Source organism: Callionymus lyra, chromosome 17, assembly GCF_982586985.1.
Source record: "Callionymus lyra chromosome 17, fCalLyr1.hap1.1, whole genome shotgun sequence".
Classification (NCBI taxonomy): Eukaryota; Metazoa; Chordata; class Actinopteri; order Syngnathiformes; family Callionymidae; genus Callionymus; species Callionymus lyra.
This window is the reverse complement of record NC_141834.1, coordinates 25,169,851-25,186,057: the sequence shown is the minus strand read 5'-3', so window position 1 is coordinate 25,186,057 and position 16,207 is coordinate 25,169,851. Positions and strand designations below refer to the sequence as shown.

Sequence of the window (16,207 nt, the reverse complement as noted above, 5' to 3'; positions counted from 1 at the left end):
ATAAATACATTATTTCATTATTATTAAATATGAAATACAGTTGACACAAAATATGATTATTTATTATTCAATAATTATTACCTGAAGCAACGAGAACAGATCAATGATTGACAGCATAATAATGTATCAATAAAAAGCTACACAAATGTAACAACTACAACCTTAATTGTCACACTTTATTTTGACAGTAACGGAAGGAAACGCTTGTGAACGAGTTCAGCTTGACGCGTTCAAATCTTCGTCGCTCGGCTCTTTAAAGCTGCAAGTGTGACGTCATCTGGAGTGACTTGCTGATGTGCACTTTACTTTCGTTTGTGAGATAAGAACCGTGGAATTAGATTGTGTCACTCAAAGTGTTGACTACGTTTCCCACAATCCCTCGCGGCGCAGCGACGTTCCCCACAGTTTCCGGGTTGATTCTTCAGAAACACTGACTTCCTTCTAGAAGCTGCTCGCGCTCCAAGAGGCTGCCGGTGCGAGTCCTGCCAGGATGGAGGCAGTGCCCCGTATGCCGATGATCTGGCTGGACCTGAAGGAGGCGGGAGACTTCCAGTTCAGCCCGTGCGTGAGGCAGGTGAGGTCCAGAGTCTCCGTCAGAACCAGGCCTGCTAGCATTAGCTGGTTAGCTTGTTGGCTAGTTAGCGAGAACCCATAACTGCTGGTTCTACAGAGAAGTCTGGATCCACAGACTCGTCCTGACGTCACAGGTATCACAGAGCGCGCGGGTTCCTGTCAACACTGACGGAAAACAACACGTCATAAAGAAACGCGTGACGTCACTAGCTCAGCCAGTGTTTTAGGTCTAGAATGTGATCTCCTGTCCTCAGTGACCTTTGACCTGCTTCTGTCAAGGAGTGGTTCAGACTCGCAACTTGCTGTGTCAACAGAGTCGGTCATAGCTGACGTCATCACTGTGTGACTTGTTTTCCTCCCTCAGTTCATCCTGAGAAACTATGGAGAGAATCCTGACAATTACAACGAGCAGCTGAAGAAGCTGGAGACGCTGCGGCAGGTGAGACATCAACTAGTTTCAACTCTGGTGTCATTAAACATCAACTAGTTTCAACTCTGGTGTCATTAAACATCAACTAGTATCAACTCTGGTGTCATTAAACATCAACTAGTTTCAACTCTGGTGTCATTAAACATCAACTAGTATCAACTCTGGTGTCATTAAACATCAACTAGTTTCAACTCTGGTGTCATTAAACATCAACTAGTATCAACTCTGGTGTCATTAAACATCAACTAGTTTCAACTCTGGTGTCATTAAACATCAACTAGTATCAACTCTGGTGTCATTAAACATCAACTAGTATCAACTCTGGTGTCATTAAACATAAACTAGTATCAACTCTGGTGTCATTAAACATCAACTAGTTTCAACTCTGGTGTCATCAAACATCAACTAGTATCAACTCTGGTGTCATTAAACATCAACTAGTTTCAATTAAACATCAACTAGTATCAACTCTGGTGTCATTAAACAACTAGTTTCAACTCTGGTGTCATTAAACATCAACTAGTATCAACTCTGGTGTCATTAAACATCAACTAGTTTCAACTCTGGTGTCATTAAACATCAACTAGTTTCAACTCTGGTGTCATTAAACATCAACTAGTATCAACTCTGGTGTCATTAAACATCAACTAGTTTCAACTCTGGTGTCATTAAACATCAACTAGTTTCAACTCTGGTATCATTAAATATCAACTAGTTTCAACTCTGGTGTCATTAAACATCAACTAGTATCAACTCTGGTGTCATTAAACATCAACTAGTATCAACTCTGGTGTCATTAAACATCAACTAGTATCAACTCTGGTGTCATTAAACATCAACTAGTATCAACTCTGGTGTCATTAAACATCAACTAGTATCAACTCTGGTGTCATTAAACATCAACTAGTATCGACTCTGGTGTCATCAAACATCAACTAGTATCAACTCTGGTGTCATTAAACATCAACTAGTATCAACTCTGGTGTCATTAAACATCAACTAGTATCAACTCTGGTGTCATTAAACATCAACTAGTATCAACTCTGGTGTCATTAAACATCAACTAGTATCAACTCTGGTGTCATTAAACATCAACTAGTATCGACTCTGGTGTCATTAAACATCAACTAGTATCGACTCTGGTGTCATTAAACATCAACTAGTATCAACTCTGGTGTCATTAAACATCAACTAGTATCAACTCTGGTGTCATTAAACATCAACTAGTATCGACTCTGGTGTCATTAAACATCAACTAGTATCAACTCTGGTGTCATTAAACATCAACTAGTATCAACTCTGGTGTCATTAAACATCAACTAGTATCGACTCTGGTGTCATTAAACATCAACTAGTATCGACTCTGGTGTCATTAAACATCAACTAGTATCAACTCTGGTGTCATTAAACATCAACTAGTATCAACTCTGGTGTCATTAAACATCAACTAGTATCGACTCTGGTGTCATTAAACATCAACTAGTATCAACTCTGGTGTCATTAAACATCAACTAGTATCAACTCTGGTGTCATTAAACATCAACTAGTATCAACTCTGGTGTCATTAAACATCAACTAGTATCAACTCTGGTGTCATTAAACATCAACTAGTATCAACTCTGGTGTCATTAAACATCAACTAGTATCAACTCTGGTGTCATTAAACATCAACTAGTATCAACTCTGGTGTCATCAAACATCAACTAGTTTCAACTCTGGTGTCATTGTGAGTCACACATCACAACAACATACACACACTGGTGATACAATAGAGTCACACATCACAACAACATACACACACTGGTGATACAATAGAGTCACACATCACAACAACACACACACACTGATGATACAATAGAGTCACACATCACAACAACACACACACTGATGATACAATAGAGTCACACATCACAACAACACACACACACTGATGATACAATAGAGGCACACATCACAACAACACACACACACTGATGATACAATAGAGGCACACATCACAACAACACACACACACTGATGATACAATAGAGTCACACATCACAACAACACACACTGATGATACAATAGAGTCACACATCACAACAACACACACACACTTATGATACAATAGAGTCACACATCACAACAACACACACTGATGATACAATAGAGTCACACATCACAACAACACACACTGATGATACAATAGAGTCACACATCACAACAACACAAACACTGATGATACAATAGAGTCACACATCACAACAACACACACACTGATGATACAATAGAGTCACATATCACAACAACACACACACACTGATGATACATTAGAGTCACACATCACAACAACACACACTGATGATAAAATAGAGTCACACATCACAACAACACACACACTGATGATACAATAGAGTCACACATCACAACAACACACACACACTGATGATACAATAGAGTCACACATCACAACAACACACACACACTGATGATACAATAGAGTCACACATCACAACAACACACACACACTGATGATACAATAGAGTCACACATCACAACAACGCACACACACTGATGATACAATAGAGTCACACATCACAACAACACACACTAATGATACAATAGAGTCACACATCACAACAACACACACTGATTCCTCTAAAGTTACACAACTGAAGCTGCTGCTGTGAAGACAATATTGTGATTCAAACGTGTTTCTTCAGATCAACCAACTTGAGATGTTGCTCCAGGTTCTGAACTGAACTGTGTTCACTTGTTCTTTCTCAAAGTTCTGTGTGTGCGTGTGTGTGTGTGTGTGTGTGCGTGTGTGTGTGTGTGTGTGTGTGGTTCACAGAGTGCTGTCAACGTCACTCGGGACTTCGAGGGCTGCAGCATCTTGAGGAAGTACTTCGGTCAGCTGCACTACTTGCAGAGTCGAGTCCCCATGGGAACCAGTCAGGAGGCGTCTGTGCCGGTCACATGGTATCAGAGTCACACACCTGTGGACAGGTAGGTGAATCTGAGCTGGACATGACGCGTGTGTGTGTGTGTGTGTGTGTGTGTGTGTGTGTGTGTGTGTGTGTAGGACGGAGATCTTCTCGGGGAAGTCAGTGACTCACAATGACATCAGTTATGAACAGGCGTGTATCCTGTACAACTTGGGTGAGTGACATCACAGCTGAGTGACATCACAGCTGAGTGACATCACAGCTGAGTGACATCACAGCTGAGTGACATCACAGCTGAGTGACATCACAGCTGAGTGACCAGTGAACCTGACAAAGTGTTTCCTACAGGAGCTCTACATTCCATGTTAGGAGCCATGGACAACAGAGTCTCAGAGGAGGTGAGTCTCTCTCTCTCCTGTCTGTAATCTCTCTCTCTCTCTCTCTCTCTCTCTCTCTCTCGTGTCTGTAATCTCTCTCTCTCGTGTCTGTAATCTCTCTCTCTCGTGTCTGTAATCTCTCTCTCTCTCTCTCTCTCTCTCTCTCTCTCTCTCTCTCTCTCTCATGTCTGTAATCTCTCTCTCTCTCTCTCTCTCTCTCTCGTGTCTGTAATCTCTCTCTCTCTCTCTCGTGTCTGTAATCTCTCTCTCTCTCTCTCTCTCTCTCGTGTCTGTAATCTCTCTCTCTCTCTCTCTCTCTCTCTCTCGTGTCTGTAATCTCTCTCTCTCTCTCTCTCTCATGTCTGTAATCTCTCTCTCTCTCTCTCTCTCTCATGTCTGTAATCTCTCTCTCTCTCTCTCTCTCTCATGTCTGTAATCTCTCTCTCTCTCTCTCTCTCGTGTCTGTAATCTCTCTCTCTCTCTCTCTCTCTCTCTCTCTCTCTCTCTCTCTCTCTCTCTCTCATGTCTGTAATCTCTCTCTCTCTCTCTCTCTCTCGTGTCTGTAATCTCTCTCTCTCTCTCTCTCTCATGTCTGTAATCTCTCTCTCTCTCTCTCTCTCTCTCGTGTCTGTAATCTCTCTCTCTCTCTCTCTCTCTCTCATGTCTGTAATCTCTCTCTCTCTCTCTCTCTCTCTCATGTCTGTAATCTCTCTCTCGTGTCTGTAATCTCTCTCTCTCTCATGTCTGTAATATCTCTCTGGTGTGTGTAGGGCATGAAGGTTTCTTGTACACACTTCCAATGCTCTGCTGGATCGTTTTCTTACCTGAGAGACAACTTCAGCCACAACTTCAGTGTTGATATGAGTCACCAGATCCTGAACCTCAACATCAACCTCATGCTGGTACAACACACACTGTGTTACACACACATACACACACCCACTTGTGTATACACACACACTCGTGCACACTATTTATTATCAACATTTTAATACGGAGGAAGTAATAATCCTTTCTCTCTGAAAAATCATACACATGGTACTTTTTTTTTTCTTGTTCTCACTTTTAAAAATACTTAAATATTTAAATGATATGAAATGTTATTTCAAATGTAACTTTGTATTTTGGGTAAATATAGGACAAATGTCAAGTGAGAATCAACGTTTGTGGAATTATTGTGTAACACGTGTGCGACGGATGATTTACCACAAACTTTGTTGAGCAACACTTTTTTGTCAAAGTCAGACGAGAGATTCATGCATCATAACACGTTCAGTTGAGCTGAAGATCTAAACAACTGCTCCTAACTTCTCCTTCGGACCTGAAAGATCGAAACTTTGACGTCATCTTCGCTAAATGAAGATCCTTCGCTTCAATTGAAGGAATATTATTGTTACATGGAAATGACAAAATACTGGTTTAGCCTGAAAGGAGCTGAATTACACACAATATGGATATGAAGGATCCCTGTTACACAAGAGTGTGTGTCCTATACACACTAGGGCTGAACAATTTATTGCGTTTACGATATAATCACAATATTAAAAAATGCAATTATTATATCGCAAAGGTTGCAATTTAATTTAATTAATAGTTCATTTAATTTTCCAGCCGTGAAAAATGACGAGCGCAGAACGAGATGTAAAGACTTCAATCACTGACGTGTACAGAAGCTAAAGAGCAGCAGTTCATGACAACTGTGGATGAAATGATAGCAGTTTCTGAACAACATGTAGTATCAGCGTCACACACCTTTCAAACCCCCGCAGTGTTAGAAATACTGTCTGCAGTTTGAAGATCCATTTTCAAGATCCTCTCGATCCAAGCAGTTTGATAACAGCAGCTGCTGCACAGATGTGATGTTTGGAGAGAAACTATCGCAAGATTTAACACTAACTTTATTAAGCATCTAGAGAAGCATCACCACAAACGTATGAACGAATCGGAGAAAAAAGAAAGACAAAGCAGTTAACTTTGCTGTTCTGTAGAGACGAGAGAAACTTTCAGGCGACGCATGGAAGTCAACAAACAAAACACTAACAAACTTGTTAGTGTTTGTTAGTGTTTGTTAGTGTTTGTTATTGTTGACTCCATCATTAGACTCTTGTCTCATACAATACAACTGGTTCAATAGAGTCTGACAGCGCAAAGTCTGTGTGTGTGTGCTAATCCAAAGTGTGTTACCTTGTACAATCACACAACTCAAGTTGTGTAAATTACAATATATTATGACGAAAGAGAAAAACGTGCTGCAAGAAAAGGCAGAATGAGTGTTTTCACTTTTCTTGACTCTGCACTGAAGTTTGTGTGATTTATTATTGACTCATAAATATAAATGTTTACATCACACTTTTTTAAAAACGTTTTTACCGGAGTTTTTAATTCATTTGCAGTGAATATATTATGTGTGTTTACAAGTGTGTAGTGTTAAAGTGTCTGAATGAAGCTTTATTTCAATGTAGGATTATTTTGGCTTTAATTGTAACTGTAAAAACGTACACACGTGCACACGTACACACGTGCACACGTCTAACAAGAGTGTGTGTCCAGGGTCAGGCTCAGGAGTGTCTTTTGGAGAAGTCAATGCTGGACAACAGGAAGAGTTTTTTAGTGGCTCGCATCAGCGCTCAGGTGAGTTTGTGTCTACGAGTGTGCATGTGTGTATTTTTTATATATACTGTAATGTTCGTAAGAGTGTGTGTGTATTTATATATATATATATATGTGTATGTATGTATGTTCGTCCGAGTGTGTGTGTGTGTGTGTATGAGTGTACAAGAGTGAGAGGTGAAGGTTGTGTGTGTTGCAGGTCGTCGACTACTACAAAGACGCGTGTCGGGCTCTTGAGAATTCTGAGACGGCCTCCATGCTCGGGAAGATCCAGAAGGACTGGAAGAAACTGGTCCAGATGAAGATCTACTACTTTGCTGCCATTGCACATGTAAGTGTTGCGTGCATGCGTGTGTGTGTGTGTGTGTGCGCGCGCGTGTGTGTGCGTGTGTGCATGCGTGCGTGTGTGTGTGTGTGTGTGCGCGCGTGTGCGTGCGCGTGTGTGTGCGCGTGTGTGTGTGCGCGTGTGTGTGTGTGCGCGTGTGTGTGTGTGCGCGCGTGTGTGTGTGCGCGTGTGTGTGCGCGTGTGTGTGTGTGCGCGTGTGTGTGTGCGTGCGCGTGTGTGTGCGTGCGCGTGTGCGCTAACAGCCATGTTCTCTCTTCTGTCATCACTTCAGCTGCACATGGGCAAACAGGCGGAGGAGCAGCAGAAATATGGCGAGCAGGTGAGACAACTCTAGTCACATTCGGTTGTCATAGCAACAGCTTTACTCAAATGGTGGGACCTCACTGTGTGTCCAGCTGGTCTACCTGCAGAGTTCTCTGGACAAACTGACTGAAGCAGTCAAGCTAGCAAAGGTGAGTGACACCTGAAGAGAAGTTAGATTGTTGGAGCTGCACCCCCCGTCTGAGACTCGGTGTGTTCCTCCAGGGGCAGCCAGACAGTGTGCAGGAGGCTCTGAGGTTCACCATGGACGTCGTGGGGGGAAAGTAAGGACTCGACTGCTGACCTTCAGTGTTTCCAGAACATAAACGTTTGTCCGCCTACAGGTTCAACTCCGCCAAAAAGGACAACGACTTCATTTACCACGAGACGGTTCCTTCGCTCGACAGCCTGGCATCCGTCAAAGGTGAACGACTTGACAGGAGACACCTGTCCGTCAATGACCACGTGTCTACCCCCTCCAGGCGCCCCCCTGGTTAAAGCCTTGCCGGTCAACCCTACGGACCCCAGCGTGACTGGACCAGACCTGTTCTCCAAACTGGTGCCAATGGCTGCACACGAAGCCTCCTCCCTGTACAGGTGTGTCCGTGTGTCCGTGTGTCCGTGTGTGTCCGTGTGTGTCCGTGTGTGTCCGTGTGTGTCCGTGTGTGTCCGTGTGTGTCCGTGTGTGTCCGTGTGTGTCCGTGTGTGTCCGTGTGTGTCCGTGTGTGTCCGTGTGTGTCCGTGTGTCCGTGTGTCCGTGTGTGTCCGTGTGTGTCCGTGTGTGTCCGTGTGTGTCCGTGTGTGTCCGTGTGTGTCCGTGTGTGTCCGTGTGTGTCCGTGTGTCTCCATGTGTCCGTGTACAGGTGTGTCCGTGTGTGTCCGTGTGTGTCCGTGTGTGTCCGTGTGTGTCCGTGTGTGTCCGTGTGTCTCCGTGTGTCTCCGTGTACAGGTGTGTCCGTGTGTCTCCGTGTGTCCGTGTACAGGTGTGTCCGTGTACAGGTGTGTCCGTGTACAGGTGTGTCCGTGTGTCCGTGTACAGGTGTGTCCGTGTGTCCGTGTACAGGTGTGTCCGTGTACAGGTGTGTCCGTGTGTCCGTGTACAGGTGTGTCCGTGTACAGGTGTGTCCGTGTACAGGTGTGTCCGTGTACAGGTGTGTCTGTGTGTCCGTGTACAGGTGTGTCCGTGTACAGGTGTGTCTGTGTGTCCGTGTACAGGTGTGTCCGTGTGTCTGTTTACAGGTGTGTCTGTGTACAGGTGTGTCCGTGTACAGATGTGTCCGTGTACAGATGTGTCCGTGTGTCCGTGTACAGGTGTGTCCGTGTGTCCATGTGTCCGTGTACAGGTGTGTCCGTGTGTCCATGTGTCCGTGTACAGGTGTGTCCGTGTGTCCATGTGTCCGTGTACAGGTGTGTCCGTGTGTCCGTGTACAGGTGTGTCCGTGTACAGGTGTGTCCGTGTGTCCATGTACAGGTGTGTCCGTGTGTCCGTGTACAGGTGTGTCCGTGTGTCCGTGTACAGGTGTGTCCGTGTGTCCATGTGTCCGTGTACAGGTGTGTCCGTGTGTCCATGTGTCCGTGTACAGGTGTGTCTGTGTGTCCGTGTACAGGTGTGTCCGTGTACAGGTGTGTCCGTGTGTCTGTTTACAGGTGTGTCTGTGTACAGATGTGTCCGTGTACAGGTGTGTCCGTGTGTCTGTTTACAGGTGTGTCCGTGTACAGATGTGTCCGTGTGTCCGTGTACAGGTGTGTCCGTGTGTCCATGTGTCCGTGTACAGGTGTGTCCGTGTGTCCATGTGTCCGTGTACAGGTGTGTCCGTGTGTCCGTGTACAGGTGTGTCCGTGTACAGGTGTGTCCGTGTACAGGTGTGTCCGTGTACAGGTGTGTCCGTGTGTCCGTGTACAGGTGTGTCCGTGTGTCCGTGTGTCCGTGTACAGGTGTGTCCGTGTGTCCGTGTACAGGTGTGTCCGTGTACAGGTGTGTCCGTGTGTCGTTGTAATGATTCTTGTCTCTAGTGAGGAGAAGGCAAAGCTGCTCAGAGAAGTCATGTCCAAGGTCGACGGCAGGAACGACACACTCGAGTGAGTTTGTGTTCATGGGTCTGCAGATGTAACGTTGTTTGGTAACTTCTGGTATCTGCAGACAGTTCATGGACTCTCTGGGTGTAGAGCCGGAGTCAGTGGACAACCTGGACATGTACAGTCACATCCCACCAGTCCTGATGGAGAAATGTGCAGCACTTAGTGTCCGGCCTGACACCGTGAAGAGCCTGATCCAGTCCATGCAGGGTAAGAACAGAAGGGTCTGAAAGTCATTGATGTCAGTGAGTCTGGTACCTCGAACAGGTGTCTGACTTTCTGCCAGGTTTCATTTCGTTACTCTAGTCAGTACGACATGAGTGTTTTTTTATGTTCAGTGTCGAGTCTTTGTTAGCAGGTCTGCTGCTCCTTCAGGCCACAAGGTGGAACTTGAGCTTCAGTTGAATTTGTTGTTGACAATAATTTCCTAGTTTGACTCTAACAATGATCATGATCTGATGACCCTCAGTTCTGTCAGGCGTCTTCACCGACGTGGAGTCTTCTCTGAAGGAGATCCGCGACGTGCTTGAGGAGGACGAGGCTGGTGAGCGAGCGCTGAAGGAGGCCGGTGTCACTGGCGATGTTCATGACTCGGCACAGGGTCTGGCACTGGCCGAGATCAGCAGAGACCTGGAAAAGTACATGGAGGCTCACGAGAAGGCCAGTTTCACCAACACTGAGCTGCACCGAGCCATGAACCTGCACATCAGCAACCTGAGGCTGCTTGGTGGACCGCTGGAGAGCCTGCAGGAGGCGCTGCCCCGACCACAGCTCAATGAAGGTCTGTGATGGCCGCAGATTTGAAGGAGCAGTCCTCATGGTGTTTGTATTCAGAGGAAGTCGGTGGGCTGCAGAGCATGAAGAGGATCCTTGGGAAAGTTCAGGAGATGAGGGATCAGAGAGCTTGTCTGGAGAAGCAGCTGCGAGACCTGATCCAGCTGGACGACATCACTTCCACACTGGTGACTACGGAGCGAGCCGACATTAAGGTACAAGTGACAGTACGGTTGTAGCGACTGAGTCTGACTCTGCATGTTCTCTCCTTCACATCAGCGTGTCTTCGAGGAGCAGCTAAAGAAGTACGAGCAGGTGAAGGTTTACATTGATCAGAACCTGGCGGCTCAGGACAACATCCTGAAAGCTCTGACTGAAGCCAACGTCCACTACGCGTCTGTGAGAAAACGTCTGGCTCAGACAGAGCAGCAGTGGACCCTAACAGTCCAAGGTCTTGTGGGCTCCTACGAAGCCTACGAGGACTTGATGAAGAAGTCACAGGAGGGAAAGGAGTTCTATGACGACCTTGAGGTCAAAGCTTCTCATCTGTTGGAAAGAGCAAAGACTCTGTGTGAGAACCGGGCCCAGGCGAGGAAGCCCATCTTTGAAAGGTGGGTCTGGAGAGTAGGATGTTCTTCAGCTCTTCTGCTAAATTCCACATTTTTTTTCTCCTGTTCAGGGACAACCAGAAAAAGGCTCCAGCAAGACCGACGGCAGCCAAGCCCGCTGTGAAACCCAAGTCTTCGTCAGATGCAGACTCTGCTTGCTCCAGTTTAGACGACCCAGAGTTGGCCCAGCTGAGTGCAGCCATTTTGGCCCTAGGGGGTGACCTGCCTGAGGACCTCCGCAGCCTTCCTCCTGACATTCCCACACACCCCACAGCTGCTACTCCCATGCCCGAGTCTTTTTTGCCTCCTTCTGCTGGTCTCGGGGGCAGCATGTCTTTACCCTGGCCCCGGTTCCCTGCAAACCTTCCTCCTCCCGAGCTACTGGCCCGGATCGCTCAGTTTACTCCATCCGGGACACTGAGAGGACCAAGTGGACTGCCCCCCCACATCCCAACTCACGTTGGTTATAGAACACCTGCAGTCCCTGTTAGAACGGCTACTATGACTGTAGACAACATCCAAGCCCCTCTCCCCAATTTCGATCCAAACCCTCAACAACCTGCTCCTGTGTCCACAGCAGGCTATAATGTAACCCCACAAGTCAGTCCCTACCTCCAATTTGTTCCTCAAGTTGGTCCAGCACCTGGGACTCAGCTGCATAGGCCAATGCCGCAGTATCCCAGCCCTGTTGGGCCTCCACTTCCTCAGCCCGTTCCTGTCCCTCACCCGCCTTCCCAAACACATCAGACCTACCCAGCTAGTTACCTGCCCCAACACCCCGGTGGTCCTCCTCAGTACCCGCAGCAATTCCCTGCACACATGCAGCCTTCTCTACAAAATGGGTACCAAGTTGGACCTCCTCACTGCTACCAGACACCACAAGGGTACATCCCTCCACAGATGATGTCAGGCTCCTTGCCACAGCCAACACAGATTGTTCATTCACTGCCCACACCTCCTGTAAGTCAACCATACCCCCAGCTCCCCCCTGAACTCCTGCACCAACACCTTCTCCCACACCAACAGATTACATTACCACCTAACGCCCAACAGATGGCACCTCATCAACAAATCCAAATACCTGGTGGTCCCAGAGTTACAATGCCCTCTACGAGACAGCCTTTACCACCGGCCTCCCAGACGCCCCACAGCCGAGCTCCTCTCTCTGCTGTGCACCATCAGATGCCACCTGCCTCTCAGCCTCATATGGACCCTGGTCATGCCATTCATGTGCCTAGAGGTCCAATGCCCCAAATGCCCCAAAACTCTTTAGCCCAGCAGCAACATCCTCACACTGCCACAGCACCAAGTCTTCAACCAAAGCCTGTCCAGATGCCTGGCCATATTCAACCTCTGCCTAAAGGAGGGGTCTGCTACCCTGCAGTGGTGCCCATGGTGCCCCAACAGCCACAAACATCTCTGCACATGAGCAGCTGTCATCAACTGCCTCGGTTTCCCCCACCTCCAGGAGGAACTGGTTCTCTTCATGCTCAGCAGATGATCCAGCCATGTCCAGGTGGGCCCCCGGCTAGCAACCAAACTGCTACTCCATCACCTTCACCTTCCCCGGTTCCCTCCCCAGCACCAGCTTCTCTGTGTCTGACCCCTCAGCAGAGACCAGCTCCTACCCCTGGAGGTCCAATTCAGCCGACTTCACCATCTACCGTCCCGCCCTCCACTATCCTCATTCAGCGCCAAAACTCTAACACCGATGACCTCCTTTCCTCCAGTCCAGACTCTCAAGCAGGAGGCACCAAGACCCCCACTAACGTGCTGCAGCCCACCAAAGCGGACCCACAGGATAACGAGTGGCGCAGAAAAAGCTCCAAAGGAGTTCTAGTGATACAAGGCGATCCCTACCAAGCTCCAGAGCGTGTGGCCAGTCTTCACCGGGAACTTGAACGATTTAAGGCACATGTAGAGTCCCTGGAAAGTCTGTCAATGGAGGGTGGTCTGTCAGTACTGGACACCAGCTGGAAAGAACTTCAAGACCAGCAGGAGAAGGATGCTCGACAGCTCTCCATCGCTATTGCGCGCTGCTACAGCATGAAGAACAGACACCAGGACGTGATGCCGTACGACATGAACCGTGTCATCCTTCAGTCCGGCAAAGACGACTACATCAACGCAAGCTATGTGACAGATTTATCGTCCTACTGCCCTCAGCTCATCGCGACACAGGCGCCACTCACTGGCACTGCTGCAGACTTCTGGCTGATGGTTTACGAGCAGAAGGTTTCTCTGGTGGTCATGCTGGTGTCGGAGCAAGAGCTGGAGAAGGTACTGATACTCTGAGCAGTAAGAAAACTTACAGGTCGAGGGAGCATTAGTAGATGTCAATGCAAGAGGTTCAAGGAAGGCGTTCAACCCAAGAGTCTTTTTCGATTCAAAATGAGCTGGAGTTCGGAGCCAGAGAGCAACAGGTCTGGTGAGGGTCGTTGACCATCACTGTCCAGCAAGGTGTCAATCACATGATCCCTGTTGTTGTTGTTCTTTGGAGACTTTTCTAGGGAGAGCTCAGAACTGCATTGTAGGTGGTTATTAAACCTCCTGTTGAGAGAAGGGTTTCTAGCCCAGGAAAGATAATTTCACTCTTCTCTCAAACCATCTTTCCTCTGTGGCCATCACCGGTTTCAAAAGAGTCCTGAGCCCTGTAAGTGCAGATGAGCAGCAGCGTCCTGAGGAGTCTGTTGTGTTGATCTTGCGCTTGTGAAGGTGGTTCTGTTTGTATGTGCAGGTCCGTTCACTCCTCACTGAAACACTTCATGTTTGAGGATTTTGACCCAAGTGTCATCAACAAATCTGAACCAATGGTTGTTCCCTTGAAGGAAGCTATGGCATCTCTCGCTACTATAGACGAGAGCACCTGTGATGAAGGTTGTGTTGAGGCTCAGGTCCAGTAAGATCTTGGTTCGATCCTGCAGAGTCTTGTCATGAATGTTTACTGATGGACGGCTTCTGTCTCGGGAATGCTGGTGAAAAGTGACATCATAAGAAACCATGGTTTCTTCCTGGCGCTGCTAATGAGGTGGAGCTAGTTTGGTAAATATTGAGCCACATGTGACTTTAACCTGAAGGAAGGATTTCGTTGTGTATTTTTGGTGCATAAACTCGCTTTAGTACACTGACCTGTCAATCACTCCAGTGTGAAAGCTCTTCCTACACCAGTTGGTTATGCTGTTAGTTATCCAGTGTGTCGTGGATTGTCAACCTGTACTAACTATACTAACCCCTCACCCAGGGAAAGGTCCTGCGCTACTTCCCGACTGAGCGGGGCCAGCAGGTCTCTCAGGGACTGATGACCCTCAGCCTGACCACACAGAAGACCACGCCCACTCACATTGAGCGCATGATCAGCCTGCAGTTCCGAGACCAGAGCCTGAAGCGCACCGTGATTCACCTGCAGTTCACCTCGTGGCCCGAACTGTACGACACTCTGTGCGGCACTTTTTGAGATCAACCCTGAATCTGTTTCCTCTTCCGTCAGCGGACATCCTGACAGCAAGAGCAATCTGCTGCGCTTCATCCAGGAGGTCCATGCTCACTACCTGCACCAGAGGCCCCTGCACACTCCCGTGGTGGTCCACTGCAGGTGAGCTCCAGCCGTGACGGTTCCATCAAGATATTTGAACACTTGACTTCCTCTGCCAGCTCTGGCGTGGGTCGCACCGGCGCCTTCGCTCTGCTCTATGCAGCGGTTCAGGAGCTGGAGGCTGGGAATGGAATCTCAGACCTTTCTCCCCTGATAACAAAGATGAGGAAGCAGAGGAAGAACATGCTGCAGGAGAAGGTAAGACGGGTTACATGTGGGTCTCTATGACACCTGAACTGTTTGTCTGCAGCTGCACCTGAAGTTCTGCTACGAGACTCTTCTGGAACATGCTGAGAAGCTTCTCCTACGACACGGTGTTTCTGCCCCCAGCAGACCCAGCAGTGCCGCTGCAGTCAAGGTCACGGTTGTTTGGTTTCAGATGTTTCTCCGTTGCTGATGTTCGTGTCGATGCTTCCCTGCAGGCCGTGTCCAGACGGGAGTCTCAGCAGGACCTGGTCCTCGGGGGGGACATGCCCATCAGCTCCATACAGGCCACTGTGGCGAAGCTCAGCTTCCACGCCCCAGAGCTAACACCTGACACCAGTAGTCTGGAGGAGTCCACGGTCTCGGATCCACTGGACCTGACTTCATTATGTGACCCCCCCCTCACTGGTGTTGCACCTTCCTCTTTCAGCCCCCCCCGGTCCTCCCCTCACTCGATTTCCCCAAACATTCTTGAGGTCCCCGCCTTGATCTCGGACCTTCAGCTATCCATGGAGGAGAGTCCTGACCCGGCACCCGCCCCTGTACCCGCACAGTCTTCGCTAGAGCTTCTGGCCTCGTTGACCCCTGAAGCCTTCTCTATGGAGGGGGGGGGGAAAGGGAAGCAGCGGGTGACGAAGCAGAGTTTTCTGCAGCTGAACGAGGGTCAAGGTCTCCACGGTGCACGCAGCGACTCCACTGACGACCCCCTGAGTAACCTGGACCCGCTCTGGAGCCTCGGCAAGCACTAACTAGTTCAAGTCACCGCGATGCACTCGTCACTCCAGCGAGGTCGTGACTCTCGTTTTGTACATAATTAAAGTCGACCAGTTTGACTCTTTAAGACTCTTTATTGAAAACTCGTACAAAGGCTTGTTATAAAACTGCAGTCGGGCAGGAAGAGGAATGTCTGAAGGTGGAAGTAAACGATACATTCTTCACTTACATTCGTGTTCGTCCTCCAGCAGTGACGTCGAGGGGGCAGCAACATTAATAAATACACGCGTCTACAAGAAGCTTGTAAACATGATTCACCACCAAAGTAATTTTCCAGACATGAGACTAATAAATAAACGTTTGCACAAATAAAAAGTGAATTGTTGCTCAGACCCCGGCAGGTTCCAGGAGCAGGTCAGTCCAGCTTCTCCAGCACCGAGGGCACGTGGACCAGACTCAGCTCGCTGCCAAAGTCACAAACGATGGCGGCGTTATCCAGGACCAGAAGCTGCCGAACTCCCTGACCGCTGCTGCTGGGCCCGAGGTAGACGGTCTGCAGCAGGTCACCGTAGTTCAGCTCCCAGAAGGAGACGCAGCCCTGACCCCCCGTCACCAGCAGGGACTCCGAGATGACCCCCAGACTGGCACCGCAGCCCACTTCCTGCGAAGGACGGAT

The 16,207-nt window shown here is 48.1% G+C and overlaps 2 protein-coding genes across 3 annotated transcripts in view; one reads left to right on the top strand and one right to left on the bottom strand.

Moving 5' to 3' along the window:
- The first annotated feature begins 225 nt into the window (after nt 1–225).
- On the top strand, nt 226–15,650 carry ptpn23a (protein tyrosine phosphatase, non-receptor type 23, a). Its single transcript, XM_087812887.1, has 24 exons — nt 226–574; nt 938–1,012; nt 3,837–3,964; nt 4,068–4,144; nt 4,279–4,328; nt 5,078–5,209; nt 6,858–6,938; nt 7,117–7,248; nt 7,535–7,582; nt 7,659–7,715; nt 7,789–7,847; nt 7,908–7,987; nt 8,046–8,160; nt 9,577–9,642; nt 9,704–9,849; nt 10,109–10,420; nt 10,474–10,628; nt 10,693–11,024; nt 11,093–13,301; nt 14,263–14,447; nt 14,509–14,613; nt 14,673–14,811; nt 14,864–14,971; nt 15,036–15,650. Exons 1-24 carry the CDS (start codon nt 491–493, stop codon nt 15,564–15,566), a joined length of 5,406 nt encoding a protein of 1,801 aa, XP_087669013.1. The 5' UTR covers nt 226–490; the 3' UTR covers nt 15,567–15,650.
- scap (SREBF chaperone) overlaps nt 15,646–16,207 on the bottom strand; it is a 31,527-nt gene continuing 30,965 nt past the window's right edge. For both annotated transcript variants that reach the window (XM_087812888.1, XM_087812889.1), the window contains exon 23: nt 15,646–16,192. In XM_087812888.1, the coding sequence (XP_087669014.1) occupies nt 15,947–16,192 (246 nt within the window). In that variant the 3' untranslated portion in view covers nt 15,646–15,946. The remainder of the gene's footprint in view (nt 16,193–16,207) is intronic.

What these genes read in the sequence shown, in the direction of transcription:
- ptpn23a (XM_087812887.1), top strand. Translation starts at nt 491, where the DNA reads ATGGAGGCAGTGCCCCGTATGCCGATGATCTGGCTGGACCTGAAGGAG. An exon ending in ACAACAGAGTCTCAGAGGAG is followed by an intron (nt 4,329 to 5,077) that starts GTGAGTCTCTCT and finishes TGGTGTGTGTAG; the next exon opens with GGCATGAAGGTTTCTTGTAC. An exon ending in CGGAGCAAGAGCTGGAGAAG is followed by an intron (nt 13,302 to 14,262) that starts GTACTGATACTC and finishes CCCCTCACCCAG; the next exon opens with GGAAAGGTCCTGCGCTACTT.